Below are 21,301 nucleotides of genomic sequence, written 5' to 3' on the forward strand. Positions count from 1 at the left end.
GAGCTGAAACGGGCCCCATGTCCCTCCCTGTGCCTGGAAGAGCAGGGGATGAGGGAGGCATTGAAGAGGGACCCTGCAGAGCTGCTGGGAGGGTGAGCAGCAAGGAGTGGCAGCGGCATGGGGAGACCCTGAGTGAGGATGAGTGTGACTGCAGCAGGGCTGCAGCAGCACAGGGCTGCAGTGGTGCAGGACTGCAGCAGCACAGAGCTGCAGCAGCACAGGGCTGCAGCAGCACAGGGCTGACAGGAGGCTCTGCTGTCCCAGGAGAACCAACACGGCTCCAGATGGGGATCCTTCCCCCAGCTGTGCTGTGCTTTCACAGCCACCAGCACTCACTGCATAGAAACACATCTGGCCTTCACCCCACTTAACCTGTCTTGAGCAGAGGCCTTGTTTAATCACTGATTTACACCCTAACTGTCAGCATGGGGTAAGTGACAAAATTTGCTAATTGGACATTGTCTTCAGGCAATAACCTCAATAATACACAGATTTGATGGAAAATTAGCAAATAAATTATTATAAGACTGACACTGAATACATGAGCAAGATATATGAGATGTTCTCAGCCCTGCTAAATCTGGAGAATTATGTACCCTAAATATATCCAAATTAAGAATTTCCCTGCTCCCGCCCAAGAAGTGCAGAGTGGGACCCAGTAGGGAGCCCTTCTTGTAAAGGATGATGTGGAAAATCTGTCTTGTAGATCTCAGTAGGTGTGTCTGAGCTTTAAAACCACTGTATCCAGCTGTACAGGGTCAGTAATCATGTTCCATCAGGGAAAACAGAGGGGCCCTCAAACTTGGAGCAGAGAATTTCCCTGAACCCCGTCCAGGCTGCAGAGGAGGGGAGAGAAGCGGATCTCAGGTGCCAGTGCTGAGCTTCAACAACCAGAGAGATGGAGGTGCTGGAGGAAAAGGCAGGTGAATTAAAACCCAAAGATACCTAAAGAGCAGCTGGAATCAGGAGAGTTTGTCTAAGGGTGGGTCAGATGAATGACAATGTGTTTTGACAAGAAACATTCAGAGCAGAAGACACATGCTTTAGATGACTCCTTTGTAAATCACCAAAGAAGCCCGTGAGTTCAGGAAAGCGACGCAGGGATATGCCTGGAAAACTACTGTCTTGTGGAGAGGCCATCAGTGTCTGAAACAAGTAACAAAACCTGTGTTGGTTTTCCTTGGAGGGCACAGGATCCAGAGATGGGCTGGGAGAGCCCAGTGCCCAAGAGCTGAGATCAGGAAGGGCAATGTGCTGCCCTGGGGCCAGGGAGCTCCATGTCCGAGGGGAAAGGCTGGGAGCAGGGCTCCCAAACCCCGAGGCAAACCCCCAGGGAGGCTCCCTGGGCTCTGTGCACCCACCCTGCTCCCACCCAGAACAGGAGATCATTCCTGCTCCCCTGTCATGAGTAATGCCACAGAAAGCATTACTTTAATAGCAAAAGGAAGGATCTTTAACAGAGGGTTAGACACAGATACAAACTGCCCGAGAATGGAAGGGAAATATATTTACCTCTTACAGCAGAACAACTCAGAGAGAGCTCACAGCAATTCTCTGAGATAAAAACACTACTCAGGACTGTGAAAAGGACAGGCTTCTGATGAAAAATCTTGTTCTCCTTCCTAACAAAAATTCAAAGTGGTATCAAAATTTCCAGTGAAATCAAGAAGCTGGGGCTTGCTGTGGTCTACAGGGATTTGGAGGTTCTTTTCTGCTTGAAGTCAATGAGATGTCTGCCAGAGTTCAGTGGGAATAAGACTGGGGGATCTGGCAATGCCTTTGGGTATTCCTGACTGCACGTAAGGAGCTTGGACTTTCGGTGCAGGTTTGTTTTCTAAATGTAAAAACAGTATCACTTCATTGGATAAATACAATTTGCAACTCACTTTGTAGATGTGCTAGAGGTTTTTCAGCCTTTACAATCTGTCATATAAATCCACATTCAAGTGTCAATGTGTGAAGGGGCTGCTTTAGAGGTCCTCTGGGTGAAAACAGGAATGAAATCTCCAGAGCAATGCTAGAAAGATGAATAATCTCTCTACTTAGCCAGTTATTATAGAATTAAGATGCTGATGGTAAGAAGCATTAGAATTGAACAGTTTTTTGGTTTGTTTGATTTTTGGTTTTTTTTACCTGTAATTCAGAACAACAAGAATTGGGAGTTTAAGTAGAAGAATTTGCTGAAAACATGCTACTGAAATTGAGCCTCAGATCCAGGTAAGACAACATTGACCTGCTTGTACCTTCGAAGCTTGTCAACTTCAACAATGATTTTGGGTATGCACGGAAAGTGGCCACAAGTAGGTACAGGATGTGGGAATAATATTATTTGTGAGGTAACTTCTGAGACCACCATCATTATGCTGTTGTTGATCACAATTTCTTTCCATGTTTCTCATTTCCCTTTTACCCTCTGAAAAGCCAGCTTTTTTTTTCTTGTTTAATTTGAAAAAGCCAGCTGGAAAGGTGTGCAAGAGTAGTGGGTGAGTGTGAGTGGCTCAGAAACCACCTCTGATAGTGGCTGTTTAACCCTCTTCTCCTTTGTCACACCAGTTGTTCCCTGCTCAAGATTTCTCCTCTGAAGAGAATTTATGCAGACCATAAAAATTTACGAGAAAGAGGACATCTACCCCCTTTAATGCCTAATCTGGCACCCTTTACTTATGCAAATTTAATCAATGGACAAATGCTCTGATCACAGCAGCTGCACTAATACAAACAACATCAAAGACTTTGTCGAAGTTGCTCTGAAACAACTCTGGGATCTCTGAAATGCAAGATTTGGCCTCTGGCTTCACATTAACAGCCATTCACTAACTTGAGTAAGATTTCCTGAATATGGTCCTTTTCCTCCCAAATCAGAGCCAAGCACACACATAACTTGGCACAACCAGGCAGAGCAGAGTGGGCAGAGCAGAGCTCACAGTAAGAAATGCATCCTGCTGCCTGCTGTCAGGTGTGATTTGTGTCACACCAGAGGGGTGACTGCAGAGCAGGTACAGGCAGGAACTGGTCATACCTACACCTGCTCCTGCTGGGCCTGACCTGGCCAGCTGCTGGGAGCTCCTCCCTCTCACTCAACTCAACATGAACTGAGTTTGCTCAGGACTGAATAGGATTGGACCTCCTCAAAATATTGAGAAAGTTTAAACACGACTTGGTGATTTATTTTTTCCTGTTTTCCATCAGTGTGTGGTGTTTCTGTGTATGCACACCCGGGCTGCATTTATACACATGCCCACAATCCATGAGTCCTTAAAAATCCAAGTACAGTATATGCTAAAAGGCCTACAAGCTCTTTGGGATCTGGGAGCACAGAGGAAGCAGTAGAAATTGTAAAACAAATAAAAAGGAAGTTTATTCCCACAGTTTTCAATTTCAGTGAGCACAAACTATTTCATGTGACTGCAGCTAAGATTTAGCAAAGCATTTCAGCATATGCTTGTATCTTTTACTGAAAAATAATCCACAGATTTTTGTGATTTTTTGGATTTGAAGCTTTTAAAATCACACTCAAACCGAGAGTTTAACACGTTGTCCAAAATAATCCAGAAAGCTCTGCATGTGGATCAGTGTGCCTCTCTCTGTTACCTCTGAGCAGAGGCCAGCAGTGCCCTGACACTATTTCCAGATATTTTGCTCAGATTTCCAGATATTTTGCTCAGAAGAGCAATCTCCCTCCTCCTGCCCCATGAGAGACCCGGGATCCTCTCCCAGCCACACCATGCAAAGCCAGTCTGTGTCACATGGAAGGCACACAACAGGGCAGCATCAGGAGCTCCAACTATCCCCATGGGAATCACTGCAAGTACTTTGCCTCAACCAGGAATGAGAGCAGGCCAGACTCAATGAGGGGCTTACAATGAAGTCCACTACACAGCACTGCAGAAAAAACAGTAATACTAAAAAAAAAAAAAATAAGATAATAAATTAAGATACTGCCTTCACCCAGTTTCATAATGTATCGAGCAGAATGTCCTACTTGGGATGCTGGTGAATGGTTATCTTTTGCTATATAAATAATGTCATCTACAGGTTTCATCCTGGAAGCTCTCACTTCAGTGAGAAATGAAGTTTGAGCAGCTGATAAAGCATTCAAGCCTTATGAGACAACACAGCAATATAAACAAAAGACAGTACACAGCAAAACATCAGGCAGCATGTAAGCTCTGGTCAGTTCTGTACTTTCAAAACCTGAAGAAATACGCTTTTGTTATTTATCAAGCAGAAAAAAAAAATATTTTGGTTCAGTACTGTATTCTCTTGAAATAAAATCTGTGAATTTATGTATATTCTCCCAAAGCTTCAATAACTGAAGCTTTTATTAAGTTTGATGTGGGGCATATTTTAAAAATAGCAGCAATATTTTAAAATGTGGAAACGGATGTGTCAGTCTATTACAACTGCTGAATCTTCACTGTATTTTTTAATATTGTGAAGCATTTGTATGTTTCTCCATTATAAATCTCTCTTCACTAAACAGATTTCTTCTCTATGATTAAAGCAGTACCACAAAGACACTAGTAAACAGACACTGCCCAAAAAATTAATATTGTTTTGGTCTGATCATAAAATATACGTATTTTAATAATTGGGCTTTTTTCCATAGAGAATTTCAGCATCTCCCTTTCCTTGGAATGAAATCACAGCCATATGCTTTATGATATTAGAGGCATTTCAAGGTGTCTCCATAAATGTCATTTATTGCTTGGGAACCTGCCAAATCTGCAAAACCCCTTAGTTCTTTCAAAAGAAAAATCTCCAGATGAAACTAGCTCTTGTTGTCAATACCCAAAAAGAAGGAAAAAAAAAAATCTCTTTCTTATGGAATACTGGCCATGCAAGTAGCAAAACCTCTGGCAAGAAAACCTGAGCTTTGGTTTGCTCTGGAGCCAACAGCACACTGGGCACCCTGGCCTGGCACAGCCACACCTGCCCTGCACTCACACCCACAGCCCCTGCAGCTCAGCCCCTGCACCGTGAGCAGCCTCAGTGACAAAAAGCTGAATTGGTTTAGTGACCAGAACTGTAAATCAGAATCAGGCACCTCTCAACATCCTGCTCCCATGAATGTGCTTTAACCCCTCGCAGGGCAGTGCCTTCCACGCTGCCCAGGATCCCCCATCCTTCATGGTGCCCAGTACCCTGCAGGGCTGGCAGCCAGGCAAACAATAAAGAGACTCCATGTCATACACAAATACAATCTCATGCCACATCTATTCCTAATTTGGCATATCTGGAGTCTATCCTGAGATAATACTGGCCAGACCTCCATAAATCTTGCCAGACATGTCACCAACCTGTCCAGGACAAGGCACTGCATTAAAACACACAGGAATTTAATCCAGGCTGTAGCTGCAGCAGCCAGAGTGGGTCAGCCAGGAACTGACTGCTGAGGCACACAGCTACCACTGAGGTCAGAATTCTGGCTGGCCAACAGAACCATCCATTAGTCACACAGTAGTAGAACCATTCTTTCTCCTTGAGGAAGAAAAAAAGCAAATTTTCCCCCTAAACCTGAAAGAAACAAGTTTCCTGGTACAGTTGGAAATAATCTAGGGCAGCACACCAACAGGTGCTTCAAACGTATCAGCAGAGCGCAGAAGATGTTGAGAAAGAAAATGAATAGACTCTCTAAATAATATATAAATTGTACAGGCCTTTTTTCTGCAGAACCCCAGTGAAGTTACTGTATAAATCAGAAACTGAATTATTCATAAGTGGTGAATATATAATAAATCGTGCTTTGCACTGAAATATTCCTCACAGGTACGTGCAGGGAACAGAAGCAGGCAGCGAGCCTGGCAGTGCCAAGGTCTTACCTGGAGTCTGGGTACTTTGTCAGGGTAGCAAGGCTGCTGGTGTACATGTGTCCTCCTACATCGATGTGCACGGGAGCGTTGGACTTGGTGAGTTGAGCTGGGAGAGGAATTCCTTGAGCAGCCAGAGGAGAAACCGGGGACCGTGTTAGAGACAGACGGGACATGCTTCTTCCCTCCTGCAACGGGGAGGCAAAAAGAACAGTTTCTCTTAAATGTAGCAGTGTGTTACCTTTCTTTCCAGTGTGATCACAGATCTAATCAGATCATTTTTGCATCTGCCTGATCACATATTCAGCTAACAAATTATTGCCACCACTGTAATTAAGTGTATTTGCATCATTTTCTTCTAAGTACCAGAGGGGAAGAGAAAGATGCTTATTAGCAATAAGAAATCAAGAAAAAAAAAATTTTCAAGGTGTCAGCCTCAAGGGGCATAAAACAAACTGCAAAATTCTAATTAAAGGTCGTGGGCTTATGTGTTAGATGTGAAATATCCCCTGACAAACGAATAACCAATTTGTGAATTGGGATTCAGGGGGTTTTTGCAAGTTTGTCTCAGTAACAAGACACCTCTAAATTAGTGACTTCCTCAGTACCTAAGGCATTTAGTTTATACATGTAGTAAATTTCACATCAAACTAAGATCAATTTTCTGGTTTATTTTCAATAATTGTGAAATAAATGGATAATTTTCAGTTAAGCCTTAGTATTAGAACTAAGCAACTAATAAGCTTTCAAACTGAAAGCAATTAATACCTGGAAGCAGTAAAAACAGAAAGATAAATAAACTGACCCATGCCTTCGGAACAAGAAAGTACTGAATAATCTAGCACATGAAATTATAAATTTCACAATCCACCTAATGTTTCCTGCCCTAAAAATATTGGAAAATTAGTGAAATTACTGAACTGAATCCAAAAATTTTCAGCAAAATCAAAAGCTAAAAATATTGAAATGTCTTAAAAATGAACAGGACAACCAAGCAAAAGAAAATTCCTCAATTCTCTTCTTCAGAAAAGCACAGTTTATTCTGCACGAAATGTGTGTCTCAAAGCTGATTTCAGTTCAATCGGTGCAGACGGCACACAGGTCAAAAGGAAAAAAACCCTTTTAGAAAAGTTTAAGAAAATGTACATCCATTCTCCCCCTTATGGGGAAAGTAACATATGCAAAACATTATAGTTGAAGACATTTCTGAATATAATCTAATTTTCCTGGTATTTTGTAATTCAAGCATGCTACCAAGCACCCAGGCTCTTCCTTGCATCTGACAAGCACTTCACATGCAGCATTGCAAAGTGAATTTCTATTTCTCCCACATTACTTTGACAACATTTCTTAGAAATCTAAAGCTGGTCTCGCCTTAATCTCAGCAGTATTTCGCACAAGATGCCTGATTACGCCACTTGATGAACATAAATTAGCAACATTCTTTGCAAAATAATTTCCAAGCTATAGAAAAAGGGATTGAAAAATCTTAACACATCTGAACAGCTTCACAAAGTCATCACAACATCTCCATTTACTGTATTTCATCTCGGTTAGCTCCTAAGAATTTCTTGCATCTAGAGCACAGAAATACATCACCCCATTATGAATCCACATCCTTGTCTCCTCAGAGGCTGGATGGACATCTGCACTGAACACGAAGCAAATGCCAACTCTGTCCTAGGACTTCTGTGTCAGCCGATGCGAAATTGGGCATTAACATTTTCACTACAGCACCACCTTCAAGGAAAGTGACTGAATCCTCTCATGACTGAAGATGTTGCTTTCTTGTTTCCCACAAGAGCTTCTTGTGGCCAACCTTCAGTAAATATGTCACATAGCATAAATAAAACAACTAACTTTTAAAAACAACTCGGTATGTAAGTACCTACAGTATTTTAGCAAGGTGTTTACTAACCTGTCTGCCAACACAGACAAAGGTTGCTGGATTTTTCTTACCAAAGAGCACTGTAAACTCATGCTCAGTCTCTACTCCTTCACTTAAATGAAAGGGTCAGAAGATCCAGGCTGAATGTCAACCCTGTCTTTGTTCAGACCCCAACCATTATCACTAATGATAAAGGTACAGACCTTGCACGGTACAGGGCTGCCTTAGAAATAAATCTCACGCAGTTTCACAAAACAAGAGTCTAATTAGGGCTCATCTGCACCCCTTGTTACAATTTCCAAATGAAATCAAAGGACTTCCTGTCCTCTGTACATGCGTCTTACATTTAACCATTTGTCTCAAAATATAGAAATCAATTTTAAAATATGCACAGATAGCTAAAGATCAAGTGATATGAATCTATTTGTGCATATTTAAACACTGCTGCTATCTTAGGATTTTGTTTAATGTTAGTATACCAGTAAATTCCTTGATCTGTAAAGACTGAGATTCTCAGTGAGGCCATACTCACACAGTAGATATTTAATTTATACTATTCACTGGAGGGACCTTTTGAACAATCCTCTGCTTTTGGCATTTCTCAGCTAGAGCATGTGTTGAAAAAACACTTAATTATAGAAAATCACTGGAAAGCTAAAATAGTTCTCAAACTTTTATGGCTTTTCATACTTATTGAAGGTGCCACTGGCTTTTGAGGGGAGAGGAGGAGAAGGGGAATTAAAACACTGGCTGGAGAGGATTCATATTAAAAAATGAATCCTAGATTTTTATTAAAATTGTGGAATTCAATCATTTTTGTATGAGCAAACTATCAAGAGGCACAACTGCTAAGCACTCCGTAAAGGGCACTACTGCTCCAAAAAAAATACCCCCTGCTTCTTAAGGTACCGTAACCCTCTTTCTAATGACGCCTTCCTCCTCTTAATGTAACACATAGCAAAAATTCATCACACTGAGTAATGTACTTATTATATGCACAAAGCAAAATCCTAAATGTATTTATCCAGTGAAAGTCTTTATGCACATATTTTCTAATATGGATGAGAAAATTAAAACCTTAAGGGTAAATATCGCAGAAACACTAAAAAACTTCATTTATTAAACCATGTAAAATAATCCTTGCTCTTTAGTTGCATACAACAGGATACAGCATCCCAACTAGTGGCACAGGCAATAACCCTGCTCTAATAAGTAACACAGGAACCTGCTGAAGGCAAAATCAATAGAGCCTGATTCCCAAATTATGTGAATATTTAGTTTTTCAAACATTACACACCAAGATCTTTCAGAGCCAGCTTATCTTTTTCTGCCTTCCTAAGCTAACTGCTTGTAAAAACTATTTGCCCATGCAAAGTGAAATAATCACAATGCCATGCTCATTTACACACAAAATGATTTTGTGTCCCATTGTGCTCACAGTTGTTCAGCTCTCTAGGGGTGATTAAACTAGCTATGCTGCTACAGCTTGAGATGATTTCACTGAATCGTTTCTCCATGAAGTTGCTTCTTTGCTAAGCTGTTATTTTAACCATAAAAGGTAAACAGAAGGCAGTTGTAAGAGCTCCATTCAGCTCCGTGCCCAGGGCTATAACCCTAGGGCAGAGAATGCTGAAAGACTGCAGAATTTTCCAGGGTGTTGCCTTTCTTGCTCTAAAGCCTTCAGGAATACTGTTCATTTAATACACACTCTAGATGATACATTTCAGATCCTACTAAAAGAAAGACTTCAAAAGTGTAAGAAGTTTTGGGCGGATGAAGCTTTCCCACCTCTGCACATAGCTTGGGGCCATGGTAACCAATACTGCTGTTGATGTTGGGAAAATACAGGAGAAATAAACTGCACGGAGTAGAGCAGACAGGGACAAGGGAGGTGAAAGGTTGCAGGAAAGAAACAGGCAGCAGTCTGGAAGGGGGAACGAAAAAAAAAAAAAAGGAAAATAATAAAAAAGGAGGCGGCTCTGAAGGAGGGACAAAGTTAAATCAAGGAGCAGGCACTTAAAAGACTACAGATGGGAAGCAAGACTAATTAAGGATGTAAAAGCGCTTTGTTTCTAAAGTTTATTGTTGCCAGGATAAAAATTAATTGAAACTAATGCTGTTATTCACTCGTGCAGTTTAATTCCTTCATGCACATTTAAGACGTGAAATGAGAACGGCAGGTTTAGGGACCTGCCATGGAGCTGCTCTCCCGGGGAGCCGGGCTGGGGGCGGCTCGGGCCGCAGGAGCCGGGCCCGGCTGCAGCCCCCGGGCTGCTGGAGCCTCGGGGAAGCTGCTCTTCCTCCCCAGGGACCTTCATTTCTGTACCAGCAAAGCCACTGGGGATAAAGCCACGCACTGCAGCCCCCCGGCCGGCCCATGCTCGGCAGTGCGGGCCGCGCGTTCCCGCAGGGCAGTGTCTGTGGCCCGAGGGGCACGGCCCCACACCGGGCAATTACCTTTGTCTGCCTACACTGCGCCGGCCAGAGCCCGCCTCTGCCTCCGGAGCCGCTCCCTCACAACCGGCCCACGCCGTGCTCCCTGCCCAAACACAAAGCGGGCCGGGGGGGCCTGCAAACCTCGGCCTCGGTGGCTCCGAAATGAAAAGTCCAGAAACATTTGCACACACCTCCACGCTGCTTTACTGAACGCTGCACCGAGAGACAAGAAGAGATCGTGGCCAAAACTTTTTTTTTGGGGGGGGGTGAGGGGGGGCAAATGGGGAATTCCCTCTGGAGCTCTGGTTGCCCCCCCACACCAAAAAAAAGAAAAAAAAAAAAGAGGAAAAAAGAAAAAAAAAAAGGGAAGGCTTTCTCCTTCCTCCCCCTCTTCCCCCCCCCGCAACCCGCCTCTCTCTGGCAGTCTCCAGTCTATTTAGTGCAAGTTTCACGTCACCCAAATGCTTTTCCCTACTGATGGTCAGGGAAATCACCAGCGAGCAACGCACCCGGTCACTCAACTTCTGCCTTTTTCTTTTGAACACACTGTATGCCCACAGGTAAAATTCAACCAAAAAAAAAAAAAAAAAAAAAAAAAGGCACAACATGGCGTCCTTTACTTATTCCCACATAACAAGAAAGGAGATGTCTTAGATGAATGCAAGAAAAAAAAGTCAAGCCCGAATCCCCGATCCTGCACATTTTCCGCGCAGCCAATGGTGGTGAGCATTAGCCAGGCTAATGTATTAATTTTGCAGAAGTGTGCCACATCGCATGCAGGAGCAGGAATGCAAACTATAGCCTAGAGTGGTTTGAAGTCTACCCCAAACCAAGCCTTCCACTCTCACTGGCGCCAGAGTTTCATTCACAGCCCGCCCGTGTTTTCCATACGCGGCGCTCCCCATTGTCGCCCGCCTTCCCTTTGTGCCGAGCCGCCCCGCCGGCAGCCCCCGCGCCCGGCCCGCGCAGCCCGCGCTCCCGCCGCCCGAGCCCGCGGCTCCGCGTGTACCATGCGAACGCGCAGAGCGAGCCGCGCTGCCTCCGCCGCGCTGCCGCTTTCCCGTCTTCAGAGCCGGGGCCGGGGGGGCACGGCGAGCGCGGCCACCCCGGGCCGCGGGGCTCCGCCGGCGCTGCCCATGCTGGAGCGGAGCAAAACAAAACATACACACGCACGCACACACACACACACACACACACACACACAGACACACACACACAGCGCTACCAAAGCCGGGCGGCTGCAAACGGATCCTGTAGCTTTAAAAAAACACCCCTCCGCCGCTGCTCCCCGGAGCCGGCAGCTGAGTGAGTTTGAAGAGGCACTTTCCAAAAAAAAAAAAAAAAAAAAAAAAAAAAAAGGAGAAAAAAAAAAAGGTGGGGGGGGGGGGGGGGGAGGAAGGAGCGCGAGCAGGCGCGAAGCGCGGCGAGATGCGATTCACGGCGCGATGCGCGCACGGCGCGCTCCGGCCCCGCGCGGGCGGGCGCACGGGCAGCTGCGGGAGCCGCTGCCGCGGTCCTTACCTTGAGCACAGAAGAGATCTGCGAGCCCCCCTTTGGCTTTGGGCTCTGCCGGGGCTGTGTGTGGATGGGCTCAGCTTTTTTGCTTTTATTACTATCTTTGCTTCGCAGATCCTGCTGTGATTATTATTATTTTTAAAGCTTCTCTGCCTCCTCTCTCTTCCCCTGTTTTTGCTGCTTCTTTTCCTATTTATTTTGTGCGTGTGTGTGTATGTGTGTGTGTGAGAGGGGGGGAAAAAAAAGCCTTTAAATGAAACTGCCGAGGCTGTTATGAGAAGAAAGGCAATAATCCCGTCTCTAAATAACAGAGGGAAGGGAGAAGAGGAGGAAAAAAAGCGAATTCTTGCTCAGGGCTTTGCAAACGCCTGCAGGGCAGAGGATTAGGCTACAATTAGCTCAGCCCTTTGCTCTCGCCCTAGCTAATTTTGCGATGAAAATTGGATATTTTTCCCTCCTTTTGGTGAAGGTCTACAGATTTACATCCCCCCCCCTCCACCCCCCAGCCCCAAAATAAAATAAAATACAGCCCTTGAAAATGAAATAAGGCTGGGAAGGCGGCCGGCTCCCCAGCCCGCGCCCCCGGCGCCGCCGCCCGCAGAGCCCGAGCGCGGCGCGGCCGGGGCGGGAGCCCTGCGCTGCCCCGCGGAGCCCCGCGCAGCCCGGCCCGGCCCGGCCCGGCCCGGCCCGGCCCTGCCGGGGGATAACGGTTCGGTGTTGGGGAGGATCAGGCCACTGTCACGTCCTTCAACAGACTTACTGAAAAGAAGAAGGAGGAAAAGGGGGGGGGGGGGGGGGGGAAGGGGGGAAAAAAGCTGATTTTAATCATTGTCATTTGGTCTGATGTAATATTTCCCCAGGCATTTTCAACTAGGCATAAATTTTCAGCTCCCAAATAAGTAACACAGGGCACGTTTCTCACATCTCTTGACTCCTCTGTTACAATTAGGGTAGCACCCACTCTGCACTTGTTGATAAACTAGATGAAGTTAAAAAATAAATAATAAAAAAATAGCCCCCACCCCCCCTTCCCTGCAGCACCCAGCGCCGCCGAGGTGCGGACGGGGGCCTCGGGGACGGAGCGGGGGGGTGGGGGGCTGCAATTATTCCCAGCCATCCATCCTGCCTGCCTCCCCCTCCCTTTCACCCTTTGCTAATGTCTCGCATTGTAAACGCCAAATTTCCTGTAGGCCATTAAAACCAAATGACGTCTATCGACATGCATTGTGCTATTGCGGAGCGCCCTGGCAGCCCGCCCCCGGCCAAAAGCGCCATTTCAATTAGAGCGCGCGGCGCGATGGCGCGGGGCTCCGCGGGCGGCTCCGCGGGCGCGCAGCCCGCCCGGCCCACGTACCGGGGGGGACCGGCAGGGAACCCCCACCGCGAAGGGGAGAATAAAAGAAAATAAAATAAAATAAAAAAGGGCAAATCTCTCCCTCAACTTTCAGCCAGAGGCGCGGGTCTGCCGGTGCCTGCGCGTTCCTGCGCGCCGCCGCGGGGGATGCGCCCCCCGTCTCCGCGCCGCTCCCCGCGGAAGTTTGGCGGAGGCTGCGGGGTCGCTCCGCGCCCAGCTCGCCGCCGCCGGCGGGCGGCCCCGCGGGGCTCTCGGGGCGGGGCGGCCCCGCACCCTCCGCGGCCGCGGAAGCGGCGCCGCGCGCGGCTCGGCGGGGCCGCAGCGCCCGCTAGCGCGCGCCGCCGCGCGGCCGTTACGCAACGCTGCGCGGCCCCGCCAGGTCAGCCCCGCGCGCCCCCCGCGCCCCCCGCGGGGCCTGCGCCGCCACGGCCCGGGAGCGGCGGGGCCGCCATGCGGGCACGACACCCCGAAAACTGGGGGGGTTTAAAGTTTTCGTCCGTGGCAGGAATAAACAGAAACTTTTCTCCTTAGGGGAGCTTTTTCTTTTTTTTTTTTTTTTTTTTTTTTCCTTCTAGAGTACAAACTACAGGAGAAGAGGGAAATTTTCTCATTAAAGTTACATCCCTGCAGTTAGTTCAATTACTTGATATATGCAGAAGATGTTGTAAATTTAAAGATTTAAATAGCTTACAAAGATGCCGGAGGCTCCATCAGTTAATTTCCTTAATTTATGGATTTTTAGCTGAGCTTCTGAAATGAAAAGGAGAATGAGAACTAGGTCAGCAGAGAGATTTGCATCCAGAACAGACTAAAATTTGTTTTCCTTGACCATCCCATCAGCCCAGGTGTGATCCTTTGTGGGGGTCACTGTCCCACCTCTGACCTCCAGGCTGGGGATCTCTGCCTGTGTGAGCACGGCACAAAGGGGCAGATTTCATTCTAAAATAAGCTCGGAACAGAAGCGTGTCCCCAGCCAGCTGCCTCACCTGATGGTTGCACAGGGCTGTAGCCTGAGCACTCTCATTTCCTTTCCTTGGTCAACAAGTGGATACGGGCAGGACCAGCTCCGCTGAGACGGAGACCTGCCGCACAGCCCGAGCTTCACTCAGATTTTTTCTAAGGGTCCTTTTGTAAGGACTATTTGGAATGACTTGGCATCATAATTTTTACTTCCATTGTGAATTACTGACTGCTAAGTGAAAAATAAATATGAGAATCTCGAACAGCAATTAGAGCAGCGTAAAAATAGGATACTTCTGCACTGAGGCAAGCTAAAGAGGGAAGAGAAGACCTAAAAATACTGCACTTGTATGAAAAGTAGGAATTGTGATCTGACTCATCCCAACACATCTGTGACAGGCACTGTTTAATTGTGCTGCACGGAAACGGGATGCACGGATAATAAAGATTCGGTTTGTTTGTTTGCTCGTAGATCAAAGCAAAGACACGGTAGCACTTGGGATGAAAATCCTGCGCGTGGTACGTAACTTGTGCGGGATTGTTTTTACTGGATCTGAGCAAAGCACAATGTACTTGGGAGCTCTGTGCTTTTTCTTGCCTCTATTAATGTTGAGGGTAATAAAGGTACGCGTTACAGCTCTATATGCACGCTCTCGTTTCTTTCTTCTCACTCAAGTGTGTGAGTGCTTTTCTGTTGTTTTGTTTCAATATGTATGAATATATACATATGAATCAATACTTAAAAGATTGATATAAACTAAACAGTTTGAGGAAGCAGCATTGCGGTATGATTAGTATTGGTGTTCATGATTTAACATTTCTTTTCCCACTAGATGAAGTTTCTAAGATTTGCAAGGTACGTGTCAAGGACGGGTATATAAATGGATTTTTATTTATTCACAACTCCAAGACTAATTGCTTCTCTTTGCCTGAAGGCCAAGAGATTGGTTTTAATATGACACTTCAAAAGTATTCATAGAACTACAGAGATACTAAGTGTCATTGTTTAAGAGAGAAATCTCGCTATGCTACTTGTGACCCTGAAAATAAAATCTTCCACTGTATTTTGAATCCTAATGTTGTTTTTCAGAGTTTCACTTAAAGCTCAACTATCAAGAAATGTACAAAGGAAAATATTAAATAGTATGTAGTGAACAAAAAGGAAGAAATACTGTTAGAAGTTAATATAACTTATTTTCTCAACAATTCTATTATCCTCCCTATAAAGCAATATAAAATTTGTAGCAGAAGATTCCTGAGATCAGTTGAAGCATATTAGAATTATTAATTATACATTGTAATTTATCATAGGTGCTTAAAAGTTCTTAACCAAATGCCCAGCATGTGTTTATTACAATACTAAGTACTTCAGAATACATACTTCGGATTTTTTTTTCTTACCAACAGTTCTTTATATTCTCTGCAGATGCTTAAAAATAGAATTGGGCAGAACTATTCTGTTATCTGTTTTTATACTTGATTATTCCATGGTTTGCTTTCATTTTTTTAATACATGGGTAAAGTATTTATTGATACACCTAAGGCAGTCTGAAAGAGAAGCCTACAAGGAACTCCAGCTCATTTTCTTTTTTTTTCCCTCCAAAAAAATAATGAATTCGATGTATGTTACAGAATAGAATATTACTAGATCATGAAAATATGCTGATTTGAAGGAATACATATTTCCTATCAAAAAGATGCTCCAAATGTATTTTGAGATGTGTGAAAGTATCATAAATTGACAACATCAACCTCTTTTTCACCATGCTCTCTGAATTAAAGCAGGACCACTTCCAGCTGTTGTTCTTGAGGGCCCTGTATGACTTTGTGGCAGTAGACCTCATCCTGTCCTAGCCCTTACTCTTTTCCTTATGTTATGGGTTTTATCCTGAGGTTTAAACCTGTCCTCAGCACTTGTTATGTTACATAACTTAACTTGAGGTATTCCTGATGATGATACCAACATTTCCACCAGCTACACTAAATGTGAGGAGAAGACTGGAGTGCCTGGTCCTCACTGAAACTCACCGTGTTCTACCAGGCATTTTAGGATAAAGCAGGAAGTAAGGGAGGAAATGGATCATTTTGTTAAATGATTAAGGCAGATAAAGGAGAATTAAGGGATTGTTCCTTTAAAACAAAGGAATCAATGTCTATATGTAGATTAATACTCCTCCCAGTCACAGTTAAGATACCGCTGTAGCTTGGATGGACTTTTATCTTGGAAGAGAAGATTTGAGTAAATAACTGGGATTTCAAAAGTAGTTGTTGGGCACTGGGTGCACACTCAGACACACTCAACACTGACTGTTGCTTTCAGTGGGTTTTCACAGCTGTACCTGGGTTTGGCTCTGTCTCCTGGACCGCAGAGGCACCGGGAACAAACACATCAGAACTCAGGGGTCGGTGGCCATGGCTGCTCTGACTGCCACCATCGCTTCTGTCACTGGAAATGAGAGAAAAGAAGAAGCTGTGGAAAGCTGATGTTACATATGTGTTGAGCCTCCAGAAAGGTCTGTTCTTGTGAGGAACCTGGAAATATTAAGCATCTGGAAACCCCAGGACTTGCTACAGTCAGTTGAGATATAAGGAATAATAAAAAGAAAGGACATCTCCCAGTGGAAGTTTTCAAGCCAGTTGCAGTGCCAGTCTTTCTGGAACAGGAACTTGACCCAGAGTTTGCTAATTAAGTCAAATAATTGTTTGTCATTTGTAGACAGATGAGGGGTTTCCTGAGAGCAGTAAGCATGACCATGCAAAGAACAAAATCTGATCATTAGGAAATAAGCAAGTCTTGTCAGTCTTTTCCCTTGAATGCTCTTCTATTCTTTTCAAGAAACAGCTTGCTGCTGAGTAAGTTTACAAACCATTACTTTATTGACTAAATACAGATGGACTGTTTTTAAAACTATCCATTACCCAGTGCCTAACTCGTGACAACAGCATGATACAAAGAAATAATCTGTCCTGGAATGCCAAGACGAAATAGCTTGTCAGGAAATACAGTATAGGGAAGGTTTGTTTGTCTCCTCTGCTTCCAGCTGTTATAAGGCAAAGGTAGCTTCCAAAAAGAAATTTACGTAATCAAGATGTCCCATGTTAACGTTCAGCATGGTGTTTCACACATTTTGTTAAGTGCTCTGCCTCCTCTTCTTAAACAGGTTATAAAACTGAGGAGTGTTTTTAAAAAAACCTGTTTAAGTAACGCGTGTGGTGTTAGTTTTTAGCTACTTATTAAATAAAGCTTATCCATATTGTATATGTCACAGAGAGGAGAAAACATTTTTATGGCTGAGTTTAATCCATTCATTGGTTTATTAGAGATACAATGTGCTCTGAAGAATGTCACAAATCCACATGGTGTCCCTGAACGCTTGATTTTTGCATATGGATCGCTGACTTAGCTGAACGATGTATAAAATCCTGTGTAGCCAGGCAGCTCCCAACTGAATACACTTCTAAGGGAGGTTATACGCATTGCTCCTGCCAGCAAAGGTCTGGAATATGTTAAACTGCAAAAAAAAAATCACTGAACAGAATATAGAGAGTGAAGAAAAGAGCTATAATGGCTCTTTTGTAACAAATCGTTTCCACTTTTTAGGATCTTTGGGCACAGGCACCTCTAGAATCATCGGTGCGTTGCTTATTTGTGTAGCAGCATTTCAGCATTTTCTTTGGCAAATATCAGACCAAAGGGGTTTGGATCATGCATGGCAGGGACAGAACCTGAGAGAGCAGCAGCAGCTCAGTAAAATATTACAACAATGACATGAAAATGGAAGAAAAAGAAAATGGAGCAAATTCTTCCAGAATCCGAATTTAACAGCACACAGAAATGGAATTAAGCACACCTTTATTTTGAAAAATATCTAATAATAGAAACAAATAGCAGAATTGAAAGGAGAAAACGAAAAGAATATTTTGAGGTAGTGATGATCATCTGTTGGATAAAATGATTAGCGAATTGGAATTTGTGGGACCGTGGTGAACTTGCAGAGTGAGACACAAAACAGAAAAGAACTCATTACTGCCAACAGTATGAAAAGGGAGCAGTCAGAGTGTTGTGGCCGATGATTTCTGCGTGCTAAGCCCCACTAGTTCTCCCTGCCCACCTGTGACGCAGGCGGGCTCAGCTGGAGCGTGCCCCTTCCACAGGGGCTGATGCCTCAGTGCTGCTGTGCCTGGGCTGCGGGAGAGCCTCGCTGCAGCCTCGCTGCCATTGTTTCAGCACAAAGAAGAGGAGAGCTCTGAACCTGGGCAGCTGAGCGAGAGCCTATCCAAATCCTGCTATGCCAGAGACCCTTGGAAGGGAGGCAGTATGTCAGACATATGGTTGGAACATGCTGTGCTCCAGCCATCCTCGGCTAGCGTATGGTCTCCCGAGTACCACTGCCAGCTGGGCTCTAATTTACACTGGGCCTGAGAATCAGGGACCTTAGCAGTCTCCCTGATGGTCTCTTCTCCTTTGCTTCACTGATTTCAGATATGCAGCTAGTCAGAGCTTTCCATTTTCCCTGTCTGGCATTCTTTCAGACAGACACAGAGGGATATCCTTCTTTACTTTAACAGCGTGTTTGGTTGAAAAAGCAGAGCCAGATATTCTGTGGGAGTTAAATTTCAGCATCCTGACTCTGTAGAATATTTTATATTCATGGTGTCACAGCAGATGTCATGCAAGTATGTAAAGTTAATAAAACACGCATCCCTAAAGCAACTGATACAGAAACAGCATTGCCAAGTAGTAGAAATTATACTTATCTGTTCTAACCTGTGTCTTTGAGGATTCATATGCATGTTCACTTTCCATGGATTTGCACTCTTGACTTTGTAAACATTGTATTATTCCACATTTCTGTCGTGGGTTTCTTCTCAGAAAAAGAAGAACAGAATGCTTGTTGGTATAAACTCCTTAAGTAAGAGGCATATTTCTCATCTTGAAGTGCATGTTGAATGGTGTGCAGAGAAGAAAGTAATAGAGGTCTTTGTTAAACCCTTGTTTAAACTTTAGTTCAAGTGTTTTATTACAGTGTCACAGATTTTTCCAGTCTTCACTTTGAACTGTTATTGAAGGAATTAATTTGTATTTTTATATCCAACTTTTAGTTTGCAGTTAGCATCTGAGATGTAAAACCTGTAGAAGAAATTTGTAAACAGATGAATTCAATACAATTTGAAATAAAAATTATTTGATACTACTAGCCCCAGCATAGTAGTCTTCTTGGTTTGTAGCAAAAATTACATGTTTCTGCTTTGTTAATTTTTGGAACATTATGCTAAATCTGCTTTATGCAAAGGGTTGTTGTGCACATTTAGTATTTTTGTGAATGCTATTCAGTTGAGCTTTCTGTTGTCAAGGCATCCTCTTCGGAAAAAGGTGCACATATATTTTCAGATGTGATAGTCTTTAGTGAATAAAGGCATTTGAAAAGTCCTTGCACAAAAAAGTTTCACTTTAATCCCTCATTTCTGAAGACACTGTGTTAAGTCTAAGAGAGGAGATCAGCCTTGGCTGATCTGCTGCTTGCTCAGAAGTGTCTTTTCTTGTAAAACCTCATCTTGGAGTTAGTTTTCCAGACCAATTCCCGTTCCTTACAAGATATTCTTGAGTTATGACATAACCAAGGAACCTCCTGGCTAGGAACTGCCTTTCCTCTGAGGAATTGGTGATTTAATAGTAAAAGGGTAAATGAACTGAACAGGTGGAAATACTCTTCATTCAACAGGACCATGGAGGTGTCCAAGGACAAGTAGTATCATCTACGTCTCCAAGACTCTCCAGTTTCCTCCCCTTGCTGCTTTGCTTCAGTTCTTGCCTGCTATTTCAGATGACACTGGTAATTTTTGGAGCAGTGATAGTTTTGTGTATCCAACACACAGGAGCTCATTTCTCATCTGGGCATCAACACTGACCACACAATTGCTTGCAAGAGTTGTGTCATCAGCTATGATTAAATGATAAGGGATGCAGTAAAAAATTACACTTGGGTCTGTGCAGGATCCCATATTTCTTCTCATTTGCTGCTTTTTAGAGTTTCTCTCTTCTGTCATAGGCCTGAAATTCAAACGCAGACTCGTCCCCCTGTGGACCAGGTATTTACTTGCTTTTCATGAGCATCTACATTGATATTCCCAGAATGGCAGGGATGGGAGGGCACACGTTTTGCCTGTGAAGAGTGCAGATCTTCCAAGAGGATTAAAGATTAATTGCATCTGGGGAATGGTAAAGCAGGGTGTGTGACTTGTGGCCGTGGCTTTCCTGAGGTCAGGTATGGCAGAGGCAGAAACTCTGTCCTTTCCTCTTCACATTTGGTGGAGCCGGTAAGAAACTGGAATGGCTTACAGGAAGGGAAAGGAGGCCACTCTTGGAGGACATCTCGGCCACAGTCTTCCTCCTGTGTCCCCTCTTCATCCCTACAGTTTTGCCTGTTGTTTCCCCAGACGAAGGCCCCCATCTGATTGTTCTCTGCTCAGCAGCTCTGCCACAGTAGAATAGCAAGTCCCCATCTCTCCTGTTATGCTGCATGAAACTAAAAATATCAACCCCACTGGAGTTACTTCTACATTAAAGATGTAAGTGAAATAAAAAAAAAAAATCACTTTTGGAGCTTTTTATTTTTGATTTAATTTTTAATTAATCTTAATTAATTTGAATTTTGAAGCGATCTGAAAAATAGTTTTAAATGAATATATAGATATATATATTTCGGTGGGTTTTCCACTCGTATCCACTGGCGAGATAATGAATAATGCAGGACAGAAGCTGTGGTCCCCGTTTGTATGGCCGAGGTCGGGGCTTTGCTCAGACCTGGCGTGGGGCGAGCGGGGGCCGGCAGTCCCCATGTCGCCATTCTGGCCCCAGGGCATCGGGGAGAGCCCGCAGGGCCCGCCCGGGTGCGGGAGCCGTGCTAGGGCCTGGGGCAGCAGCTGAGTCCCGCTCCTGCCTGAGCCTCGCCTCAGCTTTGCCTGAGCCTCAGCCCCGCTCCTGTCTGAGCCCCGCTCCCGCCTCAGCCTCGCCTCTGCCCCGCTCCTGTCTGAGCCCCGCTCCCGCCTGAGCCCCGCTCCTGCCTGAGCCTCAGCCCCGCTCCCGCCTGAGCCCCGCTCCTGCCTGAGCCTCAGCCCCGCTCCTGTCTGAGCCTCGCTCCTGCCTGAGCCTCGCCTCAGCCTTGCTTCTGTCTGAGCCTCGCCTCGGCCCCGCTCCCGCCTCGGCCCCGCTCCCGCCTCAGCCCCGCTCCCGCCTCAGCCCCGTTCCCGGCTGAGCCTCGGCCCCGCTTCCGCCCCGTCCCGCGCCCGTTGCCGTGGAGACGGGCGGCTGCTCGGGGGCTGAGGGGCTGGAGGGGA

General features: G+C 45.0%; 1 protein-coding gene across 8 annotated transcripts in view; it reads right to left on the bottom strand.

Annotated features, from left to right (window-relative positions):
• KCTD15 (potassium channel tetramerization domain containing 15) overlaps positions 1-21,270 on the bottom strand; it is a 54,685-nt gene extending 33,415 nt beyond the window's left edge. The window contains exons 1-5 of one of the 8 annotated variants that reach the window (XM_086847802.1): positions 21,052-21,260; positions 18,732-21,011; positions 16,303-16,409; positions 13,695-13,753; positions 5,823-5,998 (exon numbers count right to left, since the gene is read on the bottom strand). In XM_086847802.1, coding sequence (XP_086703928.1) covers positions 5,823-5,998; positions 13,695-13,753; positions 16,303-16,409; positions 18,732-18,757 — 368 coding nt within the window. In that variant the 5' untranslated portion in view covers positions 18,758-21,011; positions 21,052-21,260. Of the gene's footprint in view, positions 1-5,822; positions 5,999-7,409; positions 8,997-10,155; positions 10,487-11,143; positions 11,555-11,655; positions 12,271-13,694; positions 13,754-16,302; positions 16,410-18,731 lie in introns of those variants that run through there. The other 7 variants (XM_086847804.1, XM_086847805.1, XM_086847806.1 and 4 more) reach the window with 7 other exon arrangements.
• Between the last annotated feature and the right edge of the window lie 31 nt (positions 21,271-21,301).

The sequence above is a fragment of the Cyanistes caeruleus genome, chromosome 12, assembly GCF_971803275.1.
Source record: "Cyanistes caeruleus chromosome 12, bCyaCae1.hap1.1, whole genome shotgun sequence".
NCBI classification, from domain to species: domain Eukaryota; kingdom Metazoa; phylum Chordata; class Aves; order Passeriformes; family Paridae; genus Cyanistes; species Cyanistes caeruleus.